Source organism: Barbus barbus (genome assembly GCF_936440315.1).
Source record: "Barbus barbus genome assembly, chromosome: 5".
In the NCBI taxonomy this organism is placed as follows: Eukaryota; Metazoa; Chordata; class Actinopteri; order Cypriniformes; family Cyprinidae; genus Barbus; species Barbus barbus.
The window spans coordinates 8,168,860-8,184,544 of NC_136733.1; the positions used below are offsets into that span (position 1 = coordinate 8,168,860).

General features: G+C 35.1%; 3 protein-coding genes across 4 annotated transcripts; 1 reads left to right on the forward strand and 2 right to left on the reverse strand.

Moving 5' to 3' along the window:
- The first annotated feature begins 4,539 nt into the window (after positions 1 to 4,539).
- LOC306869237 (RILP-like protein 2) lies at positions 4,540 to 8,634 on the forward strand. 2 transcript variants are annotated; one of them, XM_079415915.1, is made up of 4 exons: positions 4,540 to 4,975; positions 5,365 to 5,516; positions 5,773 to 5,892; positions 6,870 to 8,634. In XM_079415915.1, exons 1-4 carry the CDS (start codon positions 4,679 to 4,681, stop codon positions 6,889 to 6,891), a joined length of 591 nt encoding a protein of 196 aa, XP_079272041.1. In that variant the 5' UTR covers positions 4,540 to 4,678; the 3' UTR covers positions 6,892 to 8,634. The 2 variants fall into 2 exon arrangements, with proteins under 2 accessions (XP_079272041.1, XP_079272042.1); XM_079415916.1 differs by having other exon boundaries at positions 4,550 to 4,975; positions 5,368 to 5,516; positions 6,870 to 8,623.
- Positions 8,185 to 11,797, reverse strand: LOC306870510 (N-lysine methyltransferase KMT5A-A-like; the record flags this gene model as incomplete). Its single annotated transcript, XM_079417817.1, has 7 exons — positions 8,185 to 9,146; positions 9,379 to 9,536; positions 9,622 to 9,681; positions 10,416 to 10,506; positions 10,679 to 10,836; positions 11,189 to 11,283; positions 11,782 to 11,797. The coding sequence occupies 7 exons, from the start codon at positions 11,795 to 11,797 to the stop codon at positions 8,936 to 8,938; spliced, it is 789 nt and encodes a 262-aa protein (XP_079273943.1). The 3' UTR covers positions 8,185 to 8,935.
- mtrfr (mitochondrial translation release factor in rescue) lies at positions 11,191 to 15,264 on the reverse strand. The gene is made up of 3 exons (XM_079415917.1): positions 14,817 to 15,264; positions 12,736 to 12,958; positions 11,191 to 11,283 (listed from the first exon to the last, which is right to left on the reverse strand). The coding sequence occupies exons 1-2, from the start codon at positions 15,099 to 15,101 to the stop codon at positions 12,737 to 12,739; spliced, it is 507 nt and encodes a 168-aa protein (XP_079272043.1). The 5' UTR covers positions 15,102 to 15,264; the 3' UTR covers positions 11,191 to 11,283; position 12,736.
- Positions 15,265 to 15,685: the final 421 nt, after the last annotated feature.

Here is a 15,685-nt window from a genome sequence, read left to right on the forward strand (position 1 = left end):
CTCCAATTGACAACAATGTTCGTAAACTGTAATACATGTACACACACAGTCATGGCCGAAAATATTGGCACCCTTGGTAAATATGATCAAAGAAGGCTATGCAAATTAATCTGTATTGCTAACCAGATTAATTGTATTGACCAGTCGAGGAGTCCAGATAGAGCAGTGATGAGACCTGATCCAGAGAAAATGAACATCTACTGCCACACAGTGGATTTACACACACTAGTAGACACACCAAGAAGAAACTTATGAACCATATAATCTTGTACATTCAGTTATTATTTTGTGTTTTGGCATATACTGTATGTAAACATCTGTGAAATAGCTTATTCAGTACTAAATTAAAAAAGAAGTCTCATTTATTTTTTAGTGACAAACATTGTGGTGTAAACTTGGCACAACTGTATATAATTAATAGAAATGTGTTTTTAAATGTGTTTACATGAATTGTGTAGTCATTCAGTTTCAACTGCATTGTCAAATAATAATTATAAATAATAATAGTTGATTGAATATTTTACAGTTTTTAGAAATATGAATAATAGCGATACCAGATGTATTTTATATATATATTGTGAGGAGTGTCCCGAGCACCTATCAGCGTCGCCCTGGAAACGGAGGAGGAACACCTGCCTATAATCATCATGGGCTGATCGGTCACAGCTGACACTCATTAACAGAGGGCTACAAAAGCCTCTCTGAAACACAGGCTTGGGAGTATCGTCTCCCAACGAATGGTGTCTAACGCTTGTGTCCTTCTTGTGCCCAACCAGACAGCAGCTAGTGACCGATCCGCCCGCCACCTGGAGCACCACGTCACCCCACAACCAGCACTGACGGACCACGACACGGAACACTCTGCACGGCTTGAGAGCACCGGACCCGTTAGCACCCACACTCCTTCGCCTTTGTACAATAAACACACCCTCCGGGGCATTTATTGCACTTTTACCTGTCGTGTGATTCTTCAGCCCGCTACAATATATATGTTATAATTTAGCAGTAAATACACACTATTATAGGCGAGAATATACTCTCATCTCCCCTATATATTTGTAGGGTAATGGGGAAGAAACTCCAATTGACAACAATGTTCGTAAACTGTAATACATGTACACATACAGCCATGGCCAAAAATATTGGCACCCTTGGTAAATATGATCAAAGAAGGCTATGAAAATTAATCTGTATCGCTAATCCTTTTGATCTTTTATTTAAAAAATTCCCCAAAATCTAACCTTTCATTGCATTATAAGAATTTAAAAGGGGGAAATATCATTATGAAATAAATGTTTTTCTCTAATACACGTTGGACACAATTATTGGCACCCCTAGAAATTCTTATGAGTAAAATATCTCTGAAGTATATTCCCATTCATATTCACAATTTTGAGCACTCCAGGGTGATTATGAACATGAAATTATTCAGCAATGGCATCCTGTTTCACAGAAATATAAATAGGAGGGAAAACAAAGCCCAAATTCCCTTAATCATCCATCACAATGAGAAAAACCAAAGAATATATTTCTGATGCGCAGCAAAAGATAATTGAGCTTCACAAATTAGTGAAGTGGCTTTAAGAAAAGAGCTAGAGCAGTAAAAATTCCCATTTCCACCATCAGGGCAATAATTAAGAATTTCCAACCAACATAAAATGTTACAAAACTGCCTGGAAGAGGACGTGTGTCTATATCGTCCTAATGCACGGTGAGAAGGAGAGTTTGAGTGGCTAAAGACCAGTGTTGTGCAAGTTACTTCCAAACTGTAATACATTACAGATTACTTGTTACTGTTATTTAAAAGTAATTCCTTACCTTACAGTATTACTATCTCAGAATTGTAATGCGTTACATGACTCCTGTATTACTTTTGAGTTACTTTCACCAAAATATCTACAGAAGTAGAACTTAACATTATAAAATGACAAAATGTAGTAAAGCCCTGCCCTAATGGCAAAGTGTTTATATTTCGTTCCGGCTTTTTATTAAGTTAATTTAGAAAAAACGCTTGGAGCATTTTTTGTTCATTAAATAAGTTTTTTCTTTCTTAAAGTAACGACCAAGCTGCCAGCGGCAGACCGGCAGGCATGTTTGATCAATTTAGCCTTCTCAAATCATCACAACTTGCCTAAAATAAAATCTATAGATGTACTAAAACAGTTCAAGCATATAACAATGTTTAAACGTTAAACCTAGATAAATGTGCGCTGCATCAGTAGTTTGTGCGGAGAGTGGAAGCTAAAGCGCAGGACATGGAGGCACCAGCGCAATCAATTGTATTTTTTTCAATAGAAACAACTTACTGTAATTTGTACTCATAAAGGTAAGAGTAATACATCATTCGTAACTGTAAAGGGTCTACTTTTATTTGTGTGCACTCACAATATCAACAAAACGTCGTGCTTTTATCTTGAACAGGAGCGCTTCACAAAAATGAACCGAAAGACAGCGAATACATGCCTCACAGACATGATAAATACATCTGTAGAAAGCTTTAAATGACTACTTAACAAAATAAATAAAAGCGAAAACAAAAACTCTTTAATATTATCGTTATCCATGAAGATTCACTTCTCTCTAAAGGCGCGTCTAACGAGGAGATGGCGAATCCTTACTATTTCCCCCGGACACATTCATGGTAATTACTTTTGCTGGGGCTGCAAGCTTTATTGTGTGTATTTGAAGCAGAGCTCTTCAGCTGTGCTGCGGGACACTAAACACCGTCGAGCCGCTCGGACTCGTGTTGTTTCCACCAGCGTGACAATTTTTTTCATCAATAATTGATGGATGTCTAAAATATAAAGATAAGGAGAAGCCTAAAACAGGCCCGAGGACTGGCCCACATCTGAACTGAAAAAAGTCAGAGCCTGACTTTAAATTAAATAAAAAAACAATTGGGGGCTAAAAGTGTGTTGTAACGCAAGCGTTACTGAACATGTACCGAGTAAAATATTACTGAAAATTGTGTTGTAATGCCTTACACTACTGCGTTACAGCATAAAGTAATCCGTTACTGTAATACATTACTTTTGTAACGCGTTACTCCCAACACTGGTAAAGACAAAAAAAATTGTCAAACAGCACCTACATCATGTTGTTTGGGAGGGTTTCAAGAAAAATTCTCCTAGCTCATCCAAAAACAAACTCCAGCATATTCAGTTATCAGACACGACTGGAACTTCATATGGGACTGGCTTCTATGGTCAGATAAAAAATTAGCTTTTTAGCAGCAAACACTCAAGACGGGTTTGGTGAACACAGGGATAAAAAGTACCCCATGTGTACAATTAAATATACTGCTGTATTTTTGATGTTGTGGGCCTATATTTCTGCTGGAGGTCCTGGACATCTTGTTTAGACACATGACATCATGGATTCTATCAAATACCAACAGATAAAAAATCAACAAGTGACTGACTCTGTTAGAAATCTTATAATGGGCCATGTTTGGATCTTCCAACCGGACAATAATCCAAACACAAACCTCAAAAACAACACAAAAATGTGTCACTGAGCACAAAACCAAGCTTCTGCTGGCCATTCCAGTCCTCTGACCTGAACTCTGTAGAAAATGAGTGAGGTGAACTGAAGACAAGAAGCACCGTCATGGAGCTGTGAATATACAGGATCTGGAGAGATTCTGGATGAAGGAATGGTCTCTGATCTCTTGTCAGGTGTTCTCTAACCTCATCAGGCTTTAGGAGAAAATTTTGAGCTGTTAAACTGGCAAATGAAGGTTTCAAAGTATTGGGTGCCGTTAATTATGGCCAATTTGTATTAGAGAAAAACATTTATTTCATAATGATATTTCCCCCAATTTTAAATTCTTATCCTCCAATGAAAGGTTAGATTTTTGTGATAAAAAAAAAAGATTAAAAGGATTAACAATGCAGATGAATTTTCACAGCCGTCTTTGATCATATTTACCAAGGGTGCCGATATTTTTGGCCATATAGTGTCACGAGGCCGGGCTGCAGGTCTGCCCTTTCCCCACCAGAGGTCGCCAGCTCCCTTCCTCCCGGACTCTACACTCACATTGCACTCACCTGGATGATTACACGCGTCTCACACAATCAGTTCACTCACAGCTGATCCGGATCACCATGAACTATAAAGTGTCTCTGCACCCGTCTCTCTGTCTGGTTGCATTGTCTTATGTTTCATGTCTTGCCTGATCCTGCCTGTTAACCTGCCTTGTTTATGTTTTATGTGTTTGTTGTGCCGTGTTGGCCTTTTGTTATATTAAAATATCACCTCACCTGCATTTGGACCCAGACCTCGTTTCTCCCGTGACATATAGCCTATGATAATGATGTTGAGATTTATTTGTTGCCACTTGTCACATTTGGTCTGTTTGTGTATTGAAACTCTAAGAAACGTTGATACAATTTTAACAAAATAAACCACTTTTCACATTGAACTAATCACATTTTTTTCTCGGGATTTTTATGGAGATATCTGCGGAATATACGAGCAGTTATATCGTCTTGCCCTTTGAGCGACTCAGCCATTGGCTGGTTTACATGTCACTCAAACGCTCAAAGCTGCAGTAAAGTAGGGGATCCAGTTTGGAAGAGGAAGTTGTGACTGTATTGGGACGGTGAACTGGAACTCGCCATATCTGGGAAAGATTGCTTTTTTTAAAAACAGTGATTATAGTTGGTCTTGGGTCAGAATGGAAGGACGGCACGACAGTTCACCCATGCAGGCTTTCGATAAGGACGTTTTGGAAATTACTGTTGAAGATGTTTATGACATTTCTTACGTGATCGGCAGAGATTTATTAAAAGTCAACACAGGTAGCCGGGAATTCTCGGATTTCCAGTTCAAAATCGTCCGTGTGCTGGAGATGTTTGAGAGCATGGTGAACAAGTACAACCTGTCGCTGGAGGAGCTGAGGATGGAGCTGGATAATATGAAGCGAGAAATGGAAAGAGTTGTAGCAGAAGGTTCAAGTGGAAATGTTGACAATGTGAGTGGGTTCGTGTGGAGTTCAGTGTTTGTGCAGCATTCTTGTTGCTCCGACTGCTGTTCACATTGGGGTCCTTTTGAATTAATATTTCCGGTTCAATACAAGTTAAGCTCAGTCGACAGCATTAATAATATAATGTTGATTATTATCATCCATCTTAAAAAAAAAAATCTGCTGATTTTCTCCCTCAGGCCAAGATGTCAAGTCAATATTATTTGTATAGCGCTCTTAACAAAGCAGCTTACATCGGCTTGATATAAAGCTGGGTGGTAATATTTGATTTAAAAACCTGACAGCAAATTTTTTCTTAATTAGAAGGCCAGAGTCTATAGTTTGTGCAAACATTTATTTATACTTAGGGCAATATATGATATTTTATTCTTTTAAAGCAGACTGTTGGTTCAAACAAACTAGTCGTGGACTTAAAAGACCCAAACCGACCACGATTCACCATGCAGGAGTTAAAGGAGGTTCTGCAAGAGAGAAACCAACTTAAAACCCAGCTGCTGTTGGCCCAAGAGGAACTACAGCTCTACAAGAGGTAAAAACATGGTTTCAGTGCCCAAATGATCAACTCAACTCATGTCTCTTTTATGTAGTTACTAGTAAACTGCTGTGTTATTCCATTATACAGTGTGTTCTGTTCTACATTTGTGCAAAAATTGAACATTTTGACTTGTGTGTTGTTTGTTCTAAACTCAACAGCAAATAAAACAATTCTGAAAGAAATGGCATCATGCAATAATTCATTTGATACGTGTGGTCTCAGTCAAATTTAGCATCTATTGTGCTTGCAGCGGAGTCCTGGGCTCCGAACAGAAGATGGTGGAAGTAAACCTGGAGACCCTTCCTCAGTCAGAACCTGCACCCTCCACCATTATAGAGGAGCACAAAGAGAAGAGCACCATTCAGAAACTGTGAGTGCTTTTAAATAGTTGTGTCTTTGTCAGAGCTTTATGCAATTCCAGGTCAAAGCATTATACTTATTCATCTGAAAGTAGGAGTTGGCTGATATACTGTTTTAATCCTATAATCTTCTTAAATAAATTACATTTTAGTTAAAATATTCAGTTACAACATTTAGAGGTTATATATTTAAGACTGGAGTAATGATGAAATTCAGCTTATAAGTTACATTTTCAAATAGAAGTTATTTTAAATTCTATTATTTCACAATGTATGTTTAATAAAAAAAAAATAGCCTTGGTGAACAGAAAAGACTTCTTTCTAAATTCACAATTTTACATATTCCTAACGTTCGGTCAGTAAGCAGATGTGTGTACCTGTAAACCTGTCGTGTCTTGTAGAATTTCTGTAACTTTTTCATTTATTCCACTCATGTGAGTGACATTACCAGTAGCTGGAAGGTGCAGCAGGTCTGGAGTCCTGCCCAGTGGAGTTTACCCTTCCATCTTGAGTTATACATTTGTCAAAATCATGCAAAATATATTGCTTCAAAGCAGCTGTGCAGAGGTATATGTTTCAGTGTCAATAGATTCACAAGAAATGTGCTTTAATGTCTTTGAGTGATCAGTTAGCAAGCCAGAAATGGATGTAGAAAGGAAAAACTCCTGAAGATATTTAGGTATTGGAGAGAAAAACTGATCATTCTATTGTTGTATCTGTTCTGTTATGTTTTCCAACTTTGCCACCCTTGATATGTTTAATATTGATAATATATAATAATAATATGTATATGTTTATGACATTTCTTTTGTGATTGGCAGACTTATGTCCACAACTCTGCATTAAGCCATGTTAAGCTCTTCTTCTAAAGCTTTTCTGCTCTAAAGAAGAATGCTGTTTTAGATCGTATCTAGGTCTTTGTAACATTGACCATATTTTATGATTCTGTGTCAATGTTGCTGACAAACGGTCTCTCTCTCTTTTTCAGGTTCTCATTTCGACAAAAATAGTTACCAGGATTTAACACAAACTAAAACGCACTTGAGACAAGCAACAGGGTGAGGAGAGATGGGAAGAAGTTATCTTTTTAATACTTCCAATTTCTGTCTGGAAATCCTTCACCTTACTCCTGCTCAGTGTTTTTAATTGTGTACATTTTTAACTCTGTGATTGTGACAGTTCTCTCTTTGTTCATCATTGAGTGTCAAACATGAATGACAAGATATCAAAGTATCAGATGTCCCTCTAAACACCTCCCTCGGCTAATATAGATTTGCAGACTATTTGAAACAATAGATTTGCATTAACATTGTTCCACGGTATCTTTTACTGTAATATATGACATTAATAGAATCAATTTTATACCAGTCATTTTATGAATAGCACAATGACACATTTAGGGACTATTTTGGTGACAGTACTAAACCTAATTAAATTGGCTGAAACACCTTGATTTGGTGTTTATATGCCATATGAGGCCCTAAGAACTTATTTGAGAGCTTTCTGAATTAGAAAACATCTGTTGCAGGTGTTGACCAGCTTTATGACAGAAACTATCCATATGATTATGCACTTTCTAGTCTTAATTTTAATAAACATGGGAACACAAGGAATTGTAAGGTTAAAATTGAGGTACTTCAACTAAAACACAACAAAAGGCTGCTGTATGAGGTAATGTGCAGTGCACTAAATCTCATTAAGGTATGTGAAGTGGTAAATTGTGGGCCATATGAATGTAAAAATGTACTATTATTGGCTCGCGGTATTCATTGTAATTAAGTAGTGAACTGGACAAATTTTATAACAGCAGAGACTAGTTTTTTTTCTGCAATAATAGGTATTAAAAAATGCTGTTCTAAGTACATGGGCCCTGTTGCTTGTACACAGATTACTGGAGTTAACGTGCAGTTGCGTAACAACATGATTTAATTATTTAAACTATATTTGGCCCTCTTAAAAGTTTTTTCTTTTTCTTTAATCTAACGTGTCTGTTGCTGTTCTTTCCCCTAGTTGTATTGATGTTTCCAGTATCCTTTATAAAAATGTTATGTAACATCTTTTATCACCATGTATTTTTAATTTATTTTTAGTATAATGGCTCTCTGAATTATATTTTAACAACCAGTAATATAAATTCATTCAATTGTGTTTACAGGATCCGGTTTTCTAGTGTTTTGCTCCTATTTTATGGCGGTAAAATTGCAGTATAAAAAAATTAGCAAGTGTATCACTTAGCCTTAGATTCTTCTGATTGGAACTACAGTCGTTGTCATGTTTTTATGGAATAACATTTGACATGAATAAATCTTGAAAGCATAACATTAATTTATTTCAATTATAAATGTATTTGTGATTAAAAGAAATGGTCTAAAACAGCTGAAGTGTTTTTGTACAACATTTCAAAGCATTAATAAATAATAAGCATATGGTTTATATTCTGTGCACTTCTGTAACGGTGTAAACCCTTATAAAATTTAACAAGAAGTAAAAGACAAAGGATTCAAAACCAACCATTTCTTAAAAATGTGGTATAATTGCTTTAAACTCTTCATTTTGCATATACAAATGTACATTGAATATACTCATTCTTAAAATCAGAGGCTGGTATTCTTATACATGCCTTATTAAAATTACTACTTTGAAACTTTGCTCACCCTCATGTCATTACAAACATATGTACCATACCTTTCTTGCGCAAAACAAGATATTTCAATCCATTCCTTTCCACTGAATAAACAGCTTAAACATACTTCAAAATATCTTTTTATCTTCAGAATAAAACAAAGTTACATTTTCATTGAGTAAATGTTTCCTAACTATAAAAATGTTAAACACTTAGCTCAAACGGTTCACATCATTCAGCCTCAACCCAGGATGTAAAAATCAGTTAAAAACCAATTTTACACGTGCTGTGGGTCTTTCAAAACTCCAAACAATTCATTTTATGCTGCCGCTTGTTACAGTGAAAGGTTTGGCAACTCCAAACATCATTGTATGTCTATGTTATTCCATTAACTTAAATGCTATCAGAAAAAGACAACTAAACAGAGTGAATTAATGCTTAAGCCAAGGATGAGCAGCGATGGCTTCTTTACTACGGTCACCGTAATCATAAAGCAGTTCCTCGTCTACTTTGATGTCTCTGGAAGCCAGGAAGATGAGGTGAGGTGTGCCATTTATCTCATGCAGTTTGGTCCGAAGGTTGCCATTCTTACTGTGGTTGATCAGTCGGCCCAGGCGGTCGGTTTCTTTGGTAGCATCCACACTAGAAAAAGGCACAAACGTTAGATTTATTAATATGTCTCTGCTGACTCTCAGTTTCTCTCAATTCCAAGTAAAGGCTCAACAGACTAAATTGTGGAGTTCACATCTATTCATACAGATTGCAATGTTTACCTCAAATCTTGCATTAAAGCATATCAATAGCCAAAGTAAGATTCAAAATCTTCACACCAGAAGATTGTTTTATGAAAAATAAAAAACATCAAAACACTCACCAGTAGGTTTTGTCATGGTAGCGGAAATAGTACATGTAGCAGCCAGTGGTTGGATCAACAATCTCTAACAATTCCCCATGGTACTCTACTACAAAATGGTCTTTCTGAAATGCTCGGTCTGCAAAAACACCTCTTCCTTTTCCATCAATACTTTTCACCTGATTTTCAAAATGGAAGATGCTTAAACCCAAGCAATGAAAAGTTGTAAAGTTAAAATGTAGACTAATTGCTTAAAAAGCTTACCTTGAGCCCCTCTTCAACATTGTTTTTGATGAGATCATCAAGGTGCTTCTGCTTTTCACACTGTTTTAACACAACATGTCCACATTTAGCTCTGGATTTAATAGAATAAATGTTTGACAATGATAAAGTAAATAAATGATGAAAACTGATTTATTAATGGTAAATTGGTTAAAACAAAAATGCACAACAAAACTCAAATGGTAGCATATCTTTTCTTCTGCATTGTGATGTACATCAGTGCATAACAAAAGCACAGAGTGAGACTTGGTTCAATGCATCAGTGATTGATCGGTTATTAAGATGTAAGTGAGGCCAGCAAAGTTTGCAGGGGCGGAGTTTGTGCACTAAGTGACAACGATTGTAAATGTTGTACACATTTACATGACAACGATTGTACTAAAAACAGAAATGTTTTTCCTTTGCGTTTTTGAGGAGTTTCGCATACAGATCCCCATTCACATAGATCCCTATAGACTGAGCTAATATGCTTGAAATGATGTCACAGTTATCACAAATTCAATTCAATTACAAATTTTTGTAGTTTACACAGAGATGATAACCGTGTTGTTTACAAAAACTTGCAACTTGAAAATGGTCTGCACTTTCAGGTCCCCAAAATGCAGTTGACGTGTAAATGAATAGCCAAAATGCATGTTTTGTCTGACATTTTTACCAGAAGATCAAAGTATGAAAAAATACATTGATGAATCGTTCACAATAAACTCTATAACATGCATTTTGCCAACTTCAAGAATAAATAATTTAAAAACCCTTTTTTTGATGAGTTTACAGACCTTCAACTCATGTTTGCTTTTCCTGCAACTCCGCCTAACAGGAAAATAATCTGTGACCTTTCGATTGGATTCAGACTCTTTGTTTTTCAGTCTAAAAAAAAAAAAAAAAAAATTATAAAAACATTAAGATTTTACTTCTCAGTGAAATGGGTGCAAATAAACTTATTTTTCCACTTACAAAACCACAAACAATATGCAACTAAATCAAATAATAAATGACTGAAAGAGTCAACTATTTATTAGATATTTAAAACTAGACATACTTCCTGTCTCTTGACTTTTCACCATTTATCCTTTGCCCAGATTTTGTTCGCTTTTTGGTCCCAGACTCTTTATGAGGCACATCAGTCTCATGATGTCCACAAATAAGGCTCTGTTTGCCAGTGTCCCCTTTTTTAGGTGCATTCGGCTCTGCATTTGACTGAGCAAAGGAGGAAGAAAACAGTAGAAGTAAAACCAACTCTGGGGAAAACTATTTGGGTGAAAAAATGATAAATGAGCAGTTAATCCGATTTAAACGAATGCCGTCACTCGGTTTGCTGGTGTCTTTAGGTAAACGGTCCGTCTAATATCAGGGTAAGAGGGTTATTCTGGAGCGGCTTTAGATTCAGACAACTATTGTTGGCTGCCCTTGGCATGACTGAAAGACAAATATAGACATTCAATCAAATTAATTTATGAGACAATGCATTCTTAACGCGTTTAATGCGAGTAACGTTAGGTAACAACATCGCTCAGTTCGTACCGAACGAATATAAACGCATTTCTCCTACCGTGGGGTTTCCGTCTTTGTTTTCTTTAGCCTCTTCTACTTTCTCGTTTATACTGCCGTCCACGGGTCTTCGTTTGGCAGAAGTGGACTTTTTGCCTGACGAGTACACGAACAACGCGTATTACTCAAAATATTATGTTACGAGTTCGCTAAACGAATGATTATCTGTGAGTGTCGGGCTAATTTGCAAACCTTTCTTTACCTTTTCCCCATCTTGTATTGGATTTCTCACAACAAACGAAATGGATTATAAACACTACAGCATGCCGAGATTTTTTAAATATCATTCGCAGCGTTCATTGGTCAAGCTCTTGAACAGTCGGATTGTGATTGGTTTACTGCTTCGTGACGTACTTCCGACATGAAATATTCGCTATTTTCCAGTTTGTGTATAAAGAGTACAAAAGAGAGAGTGCTTTTTGTTTTTTAGTTATATATTCTTTAAACACCTGTCAGCGTATTAATGATTTATAAATGTGGTAACAGTATTACTATGAAAACTATTTTTTTAATAATCCAAAACAAACCACGTTTGTACAGATGCAGTCAAAGAAAAAATGCACAATGCTGTTAATTTAAAAGTTATTAATGTACCTAAACCTTGCAACATATGTTTAACAGGGTGAATTCTGCAAATAATTTTCATAATGCTATTTTTCTATCTATAATTCTCTATAATTCAAATGTAATACTGAAATCTGAATTTGAAAGTACATTGTCTAACCATTAAGTATATTCATATTTAATTATAAACTAGTCGCATAATTTTTGATGGACACTAATACATATTTTGTGAATATTCTAAAGTGCAATTGTGTCACTAACAAAATTGCATTTTTAATTGCATTCTATTATATATATATAGATCAATGTTTGTACTGTTTTAAATTAATTATGCTTGAACAATCACTCATGATAGTAACACCGAGCCGTTTATGAAAATGATTAATTAATTAATTGAGAGTCTGTTGACAACAAAATAGTAAAAACAAACAAAAAAAGTTTTTGGACATAATACCTTTTAAACGAATAGTATTTTGAATTCAGTTGACAATAAGGATAATATCGGATGATTAAAATTCAAGTCAGTTTAACCCATCTTACTTGGGTTAAATGAATGTGACCAGAGAGGGATTGACATCCTACAGCTGGACTGGTATGTGCTTCCACTTCCTATACAATCACACAAGTCACTGCTTATCCGCTGTAGATGCACTGTGTAGATTAGATGCAGATACATAAATCAGCCTTTCTGTGCTCTTTGAATCTGTTTATTAACCAGATGTTATGCACTCAACAAGCTATGGCCTCTCACTTTACAGAAACCTTAGTTTTCATTTCAACAAAACCATGGACATAAGAGCAATTTGTTCACAAGCTTGAAAGTTTTTAATTTAACTTTCCAACTAAAGGTTAATTGCTGTATCCAGTTCTCCAAGTCATACTTAAGTCCCCAATATCTTCATCTACAGAATATACTGTTAATGCAATCCTGTCCACATTGAATAATTAATACTAAAAGAAAAAAAAGGTTGAAATCATGTGCACCTCAGCATTTGTCATCTTGGTCTGAGTACAGCATCTCCTTGAATCGTCTCTTTTTTTCCATGTTTTCATTTACTTTTTGCCGTTTTTCCTGTTTCTTCTGTATGGATTCCTTTTTCATTTTCAGCAGTTCACTTTCCTCTCCCTTATATGCAATTTCCAGTTTCTCACGTAAAATCTCTCGTGCTCGTTTTCTGTTCAAATCCACCGATCTGGTCTGGTGACACTGCAAGACAACATGAGATCCTTTTATTAAAGTAGTTTGGAATTGACAGATTACACAAGACTATGTTGACTTGACACCAGTGCATCATGGGTGCCATTCTCTGAGGGTTTTGAGACATCACAACTTTGTCAAGAGAATAAAATTAGATATACACTTATAATAGGTTTTGGTTAATTGGAGTTCAACTTATTCTATTCGTCTCTTCATTGATAGCCCATTTGTCAGGAACAAGAACAACAATATTGGCTAAAGCTTTTTATCCACTAATCCTAATACAAAACCATTCACCGTCACCTAACAACAACACACAAAGTCAAATTAATCAACACACAAAACGGGTCATCTTACAATTTCAAGATGTGCAACGTTTTTTCGTTCTTCCAAATTATTTCCAATTCTCACTGATTTTCAGTTCAGATCTACTTATAACCATACTAGACAACACTTACCAAATGCATTTTTGTACTATAGTTTTAATTAAGAAAATAATGCACTGCTAATTTAAACCCAAAGTAAAAATTTGATTTATCAACATCACAAATAAAGTTTGATGAAATTAATAAAGGGCAAAAGAAGCATATTAGCTTGAGACATAAATGGCTAGAACAAAATGGAAAAAAACTATTTCTTAGGATTACTGATAAACTACTGTCGTTTGATTTATATTTGTTATTTATTTTAATTTTAGTTAAATTATGTCGGAATTAATTATGTCTGTATAGGTCTTTTATTAAGTCTTAGTTTTATTTTATTTATTTTAATACTTCAACAAACTAAATGGAATATATATATATATATATATATATATATATATATATATATATATATATATTGAATTTATAAATGTGCATTTTATATATGTGTATGTATATATATGTGTGTATATGTGTTTTTGGTGTTTGGCTTAGTGTTATGTTAGAATCATTATTATACTCTTACCTTTTGTTCTTTAATATTTTGAATTGTTTTTAGCTTTATTTTTTGTTTTTCATTTAAATGTTAAGTTTTGACATTTTGTTGTATGCATTTGTCATTTTTATTTAATTTCTTTATTTTTTAAAATGTGTATAGGTAGTATTTATAAAGTTTTATCTTTTAGTTTTGGATCTGTTTTTTGTTGTTTTAATACTACAATTGATTGCTTCTGTCGTCCTCATTTGTAAGTCGCTCTGCATAAAAGCGTCTGCTAAATGACTAAATAATAATAATAATAATAATAAAAAGAATAACATACAGTATTTCTTACATTTTTAAATGTTCATACACTTTAAATTCGGCCTCGACTGATTCCAGTAATTTCTTGTGTGATATTTCAGATGGCAATATTAGGTTATTTTGCAATAAAGAGATAAAATCAGAAGTTAAGAAATGTATTGGCAATTTAAAATAACTGATCATTGCCAAGCCTTTGGAAAAGTAGGCTATAACACAGAGTCTAACTTTATTCAGACCACACTGAATTATTACGGTGTCTTCCAAAAAAAATAAAAATTACAACTGTTTGTGTTAATAGTTTAGTCAAATTGTGTTTGTCTGTAACGGTGACTTATGCCTAACCTTACATGAAGATCAGACCATATTTTATGAGTATTCAGTGCAGTAATTGACAGTTAAATGTACATAACATGACATTTTAAGCTTTTATCCACACCCAGTTGCATTGCATACATTTGATCACTTCCTGCATTCCCTGGGAAACCCACATAAAGGGTTCACAAACTTTTTCTGACAATTGTACTTATTACATGATCATTTCAATTATTTACACTATAAATCTGATGCATGACATATTAATTTATCGGGTTATCAAATGGTATACCATCACATTCATCTCAATATCAGCTAATAATGAACTCACCTTTACGACGATACCTGTGGGAATATGCCTGAGCACCACGCAGTTGCTGGTTTTGTTGGTGGCTTGTCCTCCAGGACCAGATCCACGAACAAACTGTTCATCAAGGTCTTCCTCGTGGACTACTGGCAGGTCAATTAGGTATTTCTTACCAGCAGCGAAAACCCACGGCCATCCTGTACCCCGCCAGGGCTGATAGAGTCCGAGGCTCGTCCCTGTGTTCAGCGACCCCCGCTGCAGCCTCCAGACAGAGAAAAAGCGCCGATGCACTAAAAGAAGCGAAGTCATCCTTCAAAGCCACAATTATACTAAACCAGTTACACGCATTCAAGTAACATCCCTGAAGATAAACTAACACAAAACCCCCAATCTGATAGAAATACACAGCATAATGCAGCAATGCACTTCACGAATGACTTCTTCTTGTAGTTTTAGAAGATTCACAGACTGTGTTCATACCGCCATCTACTGAGCTGTTGTCTGTTATGCAATCAGAGTTTTTATTTTATTTGATTTTAATAGAACAATATAGACTAGCATAAGTATAACTATAAGTCCTTACAGACTGAGACATAGCTACTTAAAAATAATAATAAATAATACATTTTACAAAAATATTGTGTAATAATCAAACTAAGATATTTCTTTCTAAAGCTACATTTCCTCTTTTTGCTTTTCTTATTTAACACAACGGTGGCTTTAAATCATATTTTGAGTGTAATTTGTAAGACAAATTTAATGTCAGATTAATTTGCGAAATCTTATCTTAATTAGTTAATACATAATTAGGGTGAATGCAGATGTGGGCCACTTTTTGTTAAACATCATTTAAATACCTAGAGGTTTTCTCTTTATGTTATTACGTTCGACTT

Excerpts from the sequence above, each read along its gene's own strand:
- LOC306869237 (XM_079415915.1), top strand. The coding sequence starts at position 4,679 with ATGGAAGGACGGCACGACAGTTCACCCATGCAGGCTTTCGATAAGGAC. Across the intron at positions 5,517-5,772 it reads GAACTACAGCTCTACAAGAG|CGGAGTCCTGGGCTCCGAAC; the intron begins GTAAAAACATGG and ends TTGTGCTTGCAG. Across the intron at positions 5,893-6,869 it reads AAGAGCACCATTCAGAAACT|GTTCTCATTTCGACAAAAAT; the intron begins GTGAGTGCTTTT and ends TCTCTTTTTCAG.
- mtrfr (XM_079415917.1), bottom strand. The coding sequence starts at position 15,101 with ATGACTTCGCTTCTTTTAGTGCATCGGCGCTTTTTCTCTGTCTGGAGG. Across the intron at positions 12,959-14,816 it reads CCACAGGTATCGTCGTAAAG|TGTCACCAGACCAGATCGGT; the intron begins GTGAGTTCATTA and ends GTTGTCTTGCAG.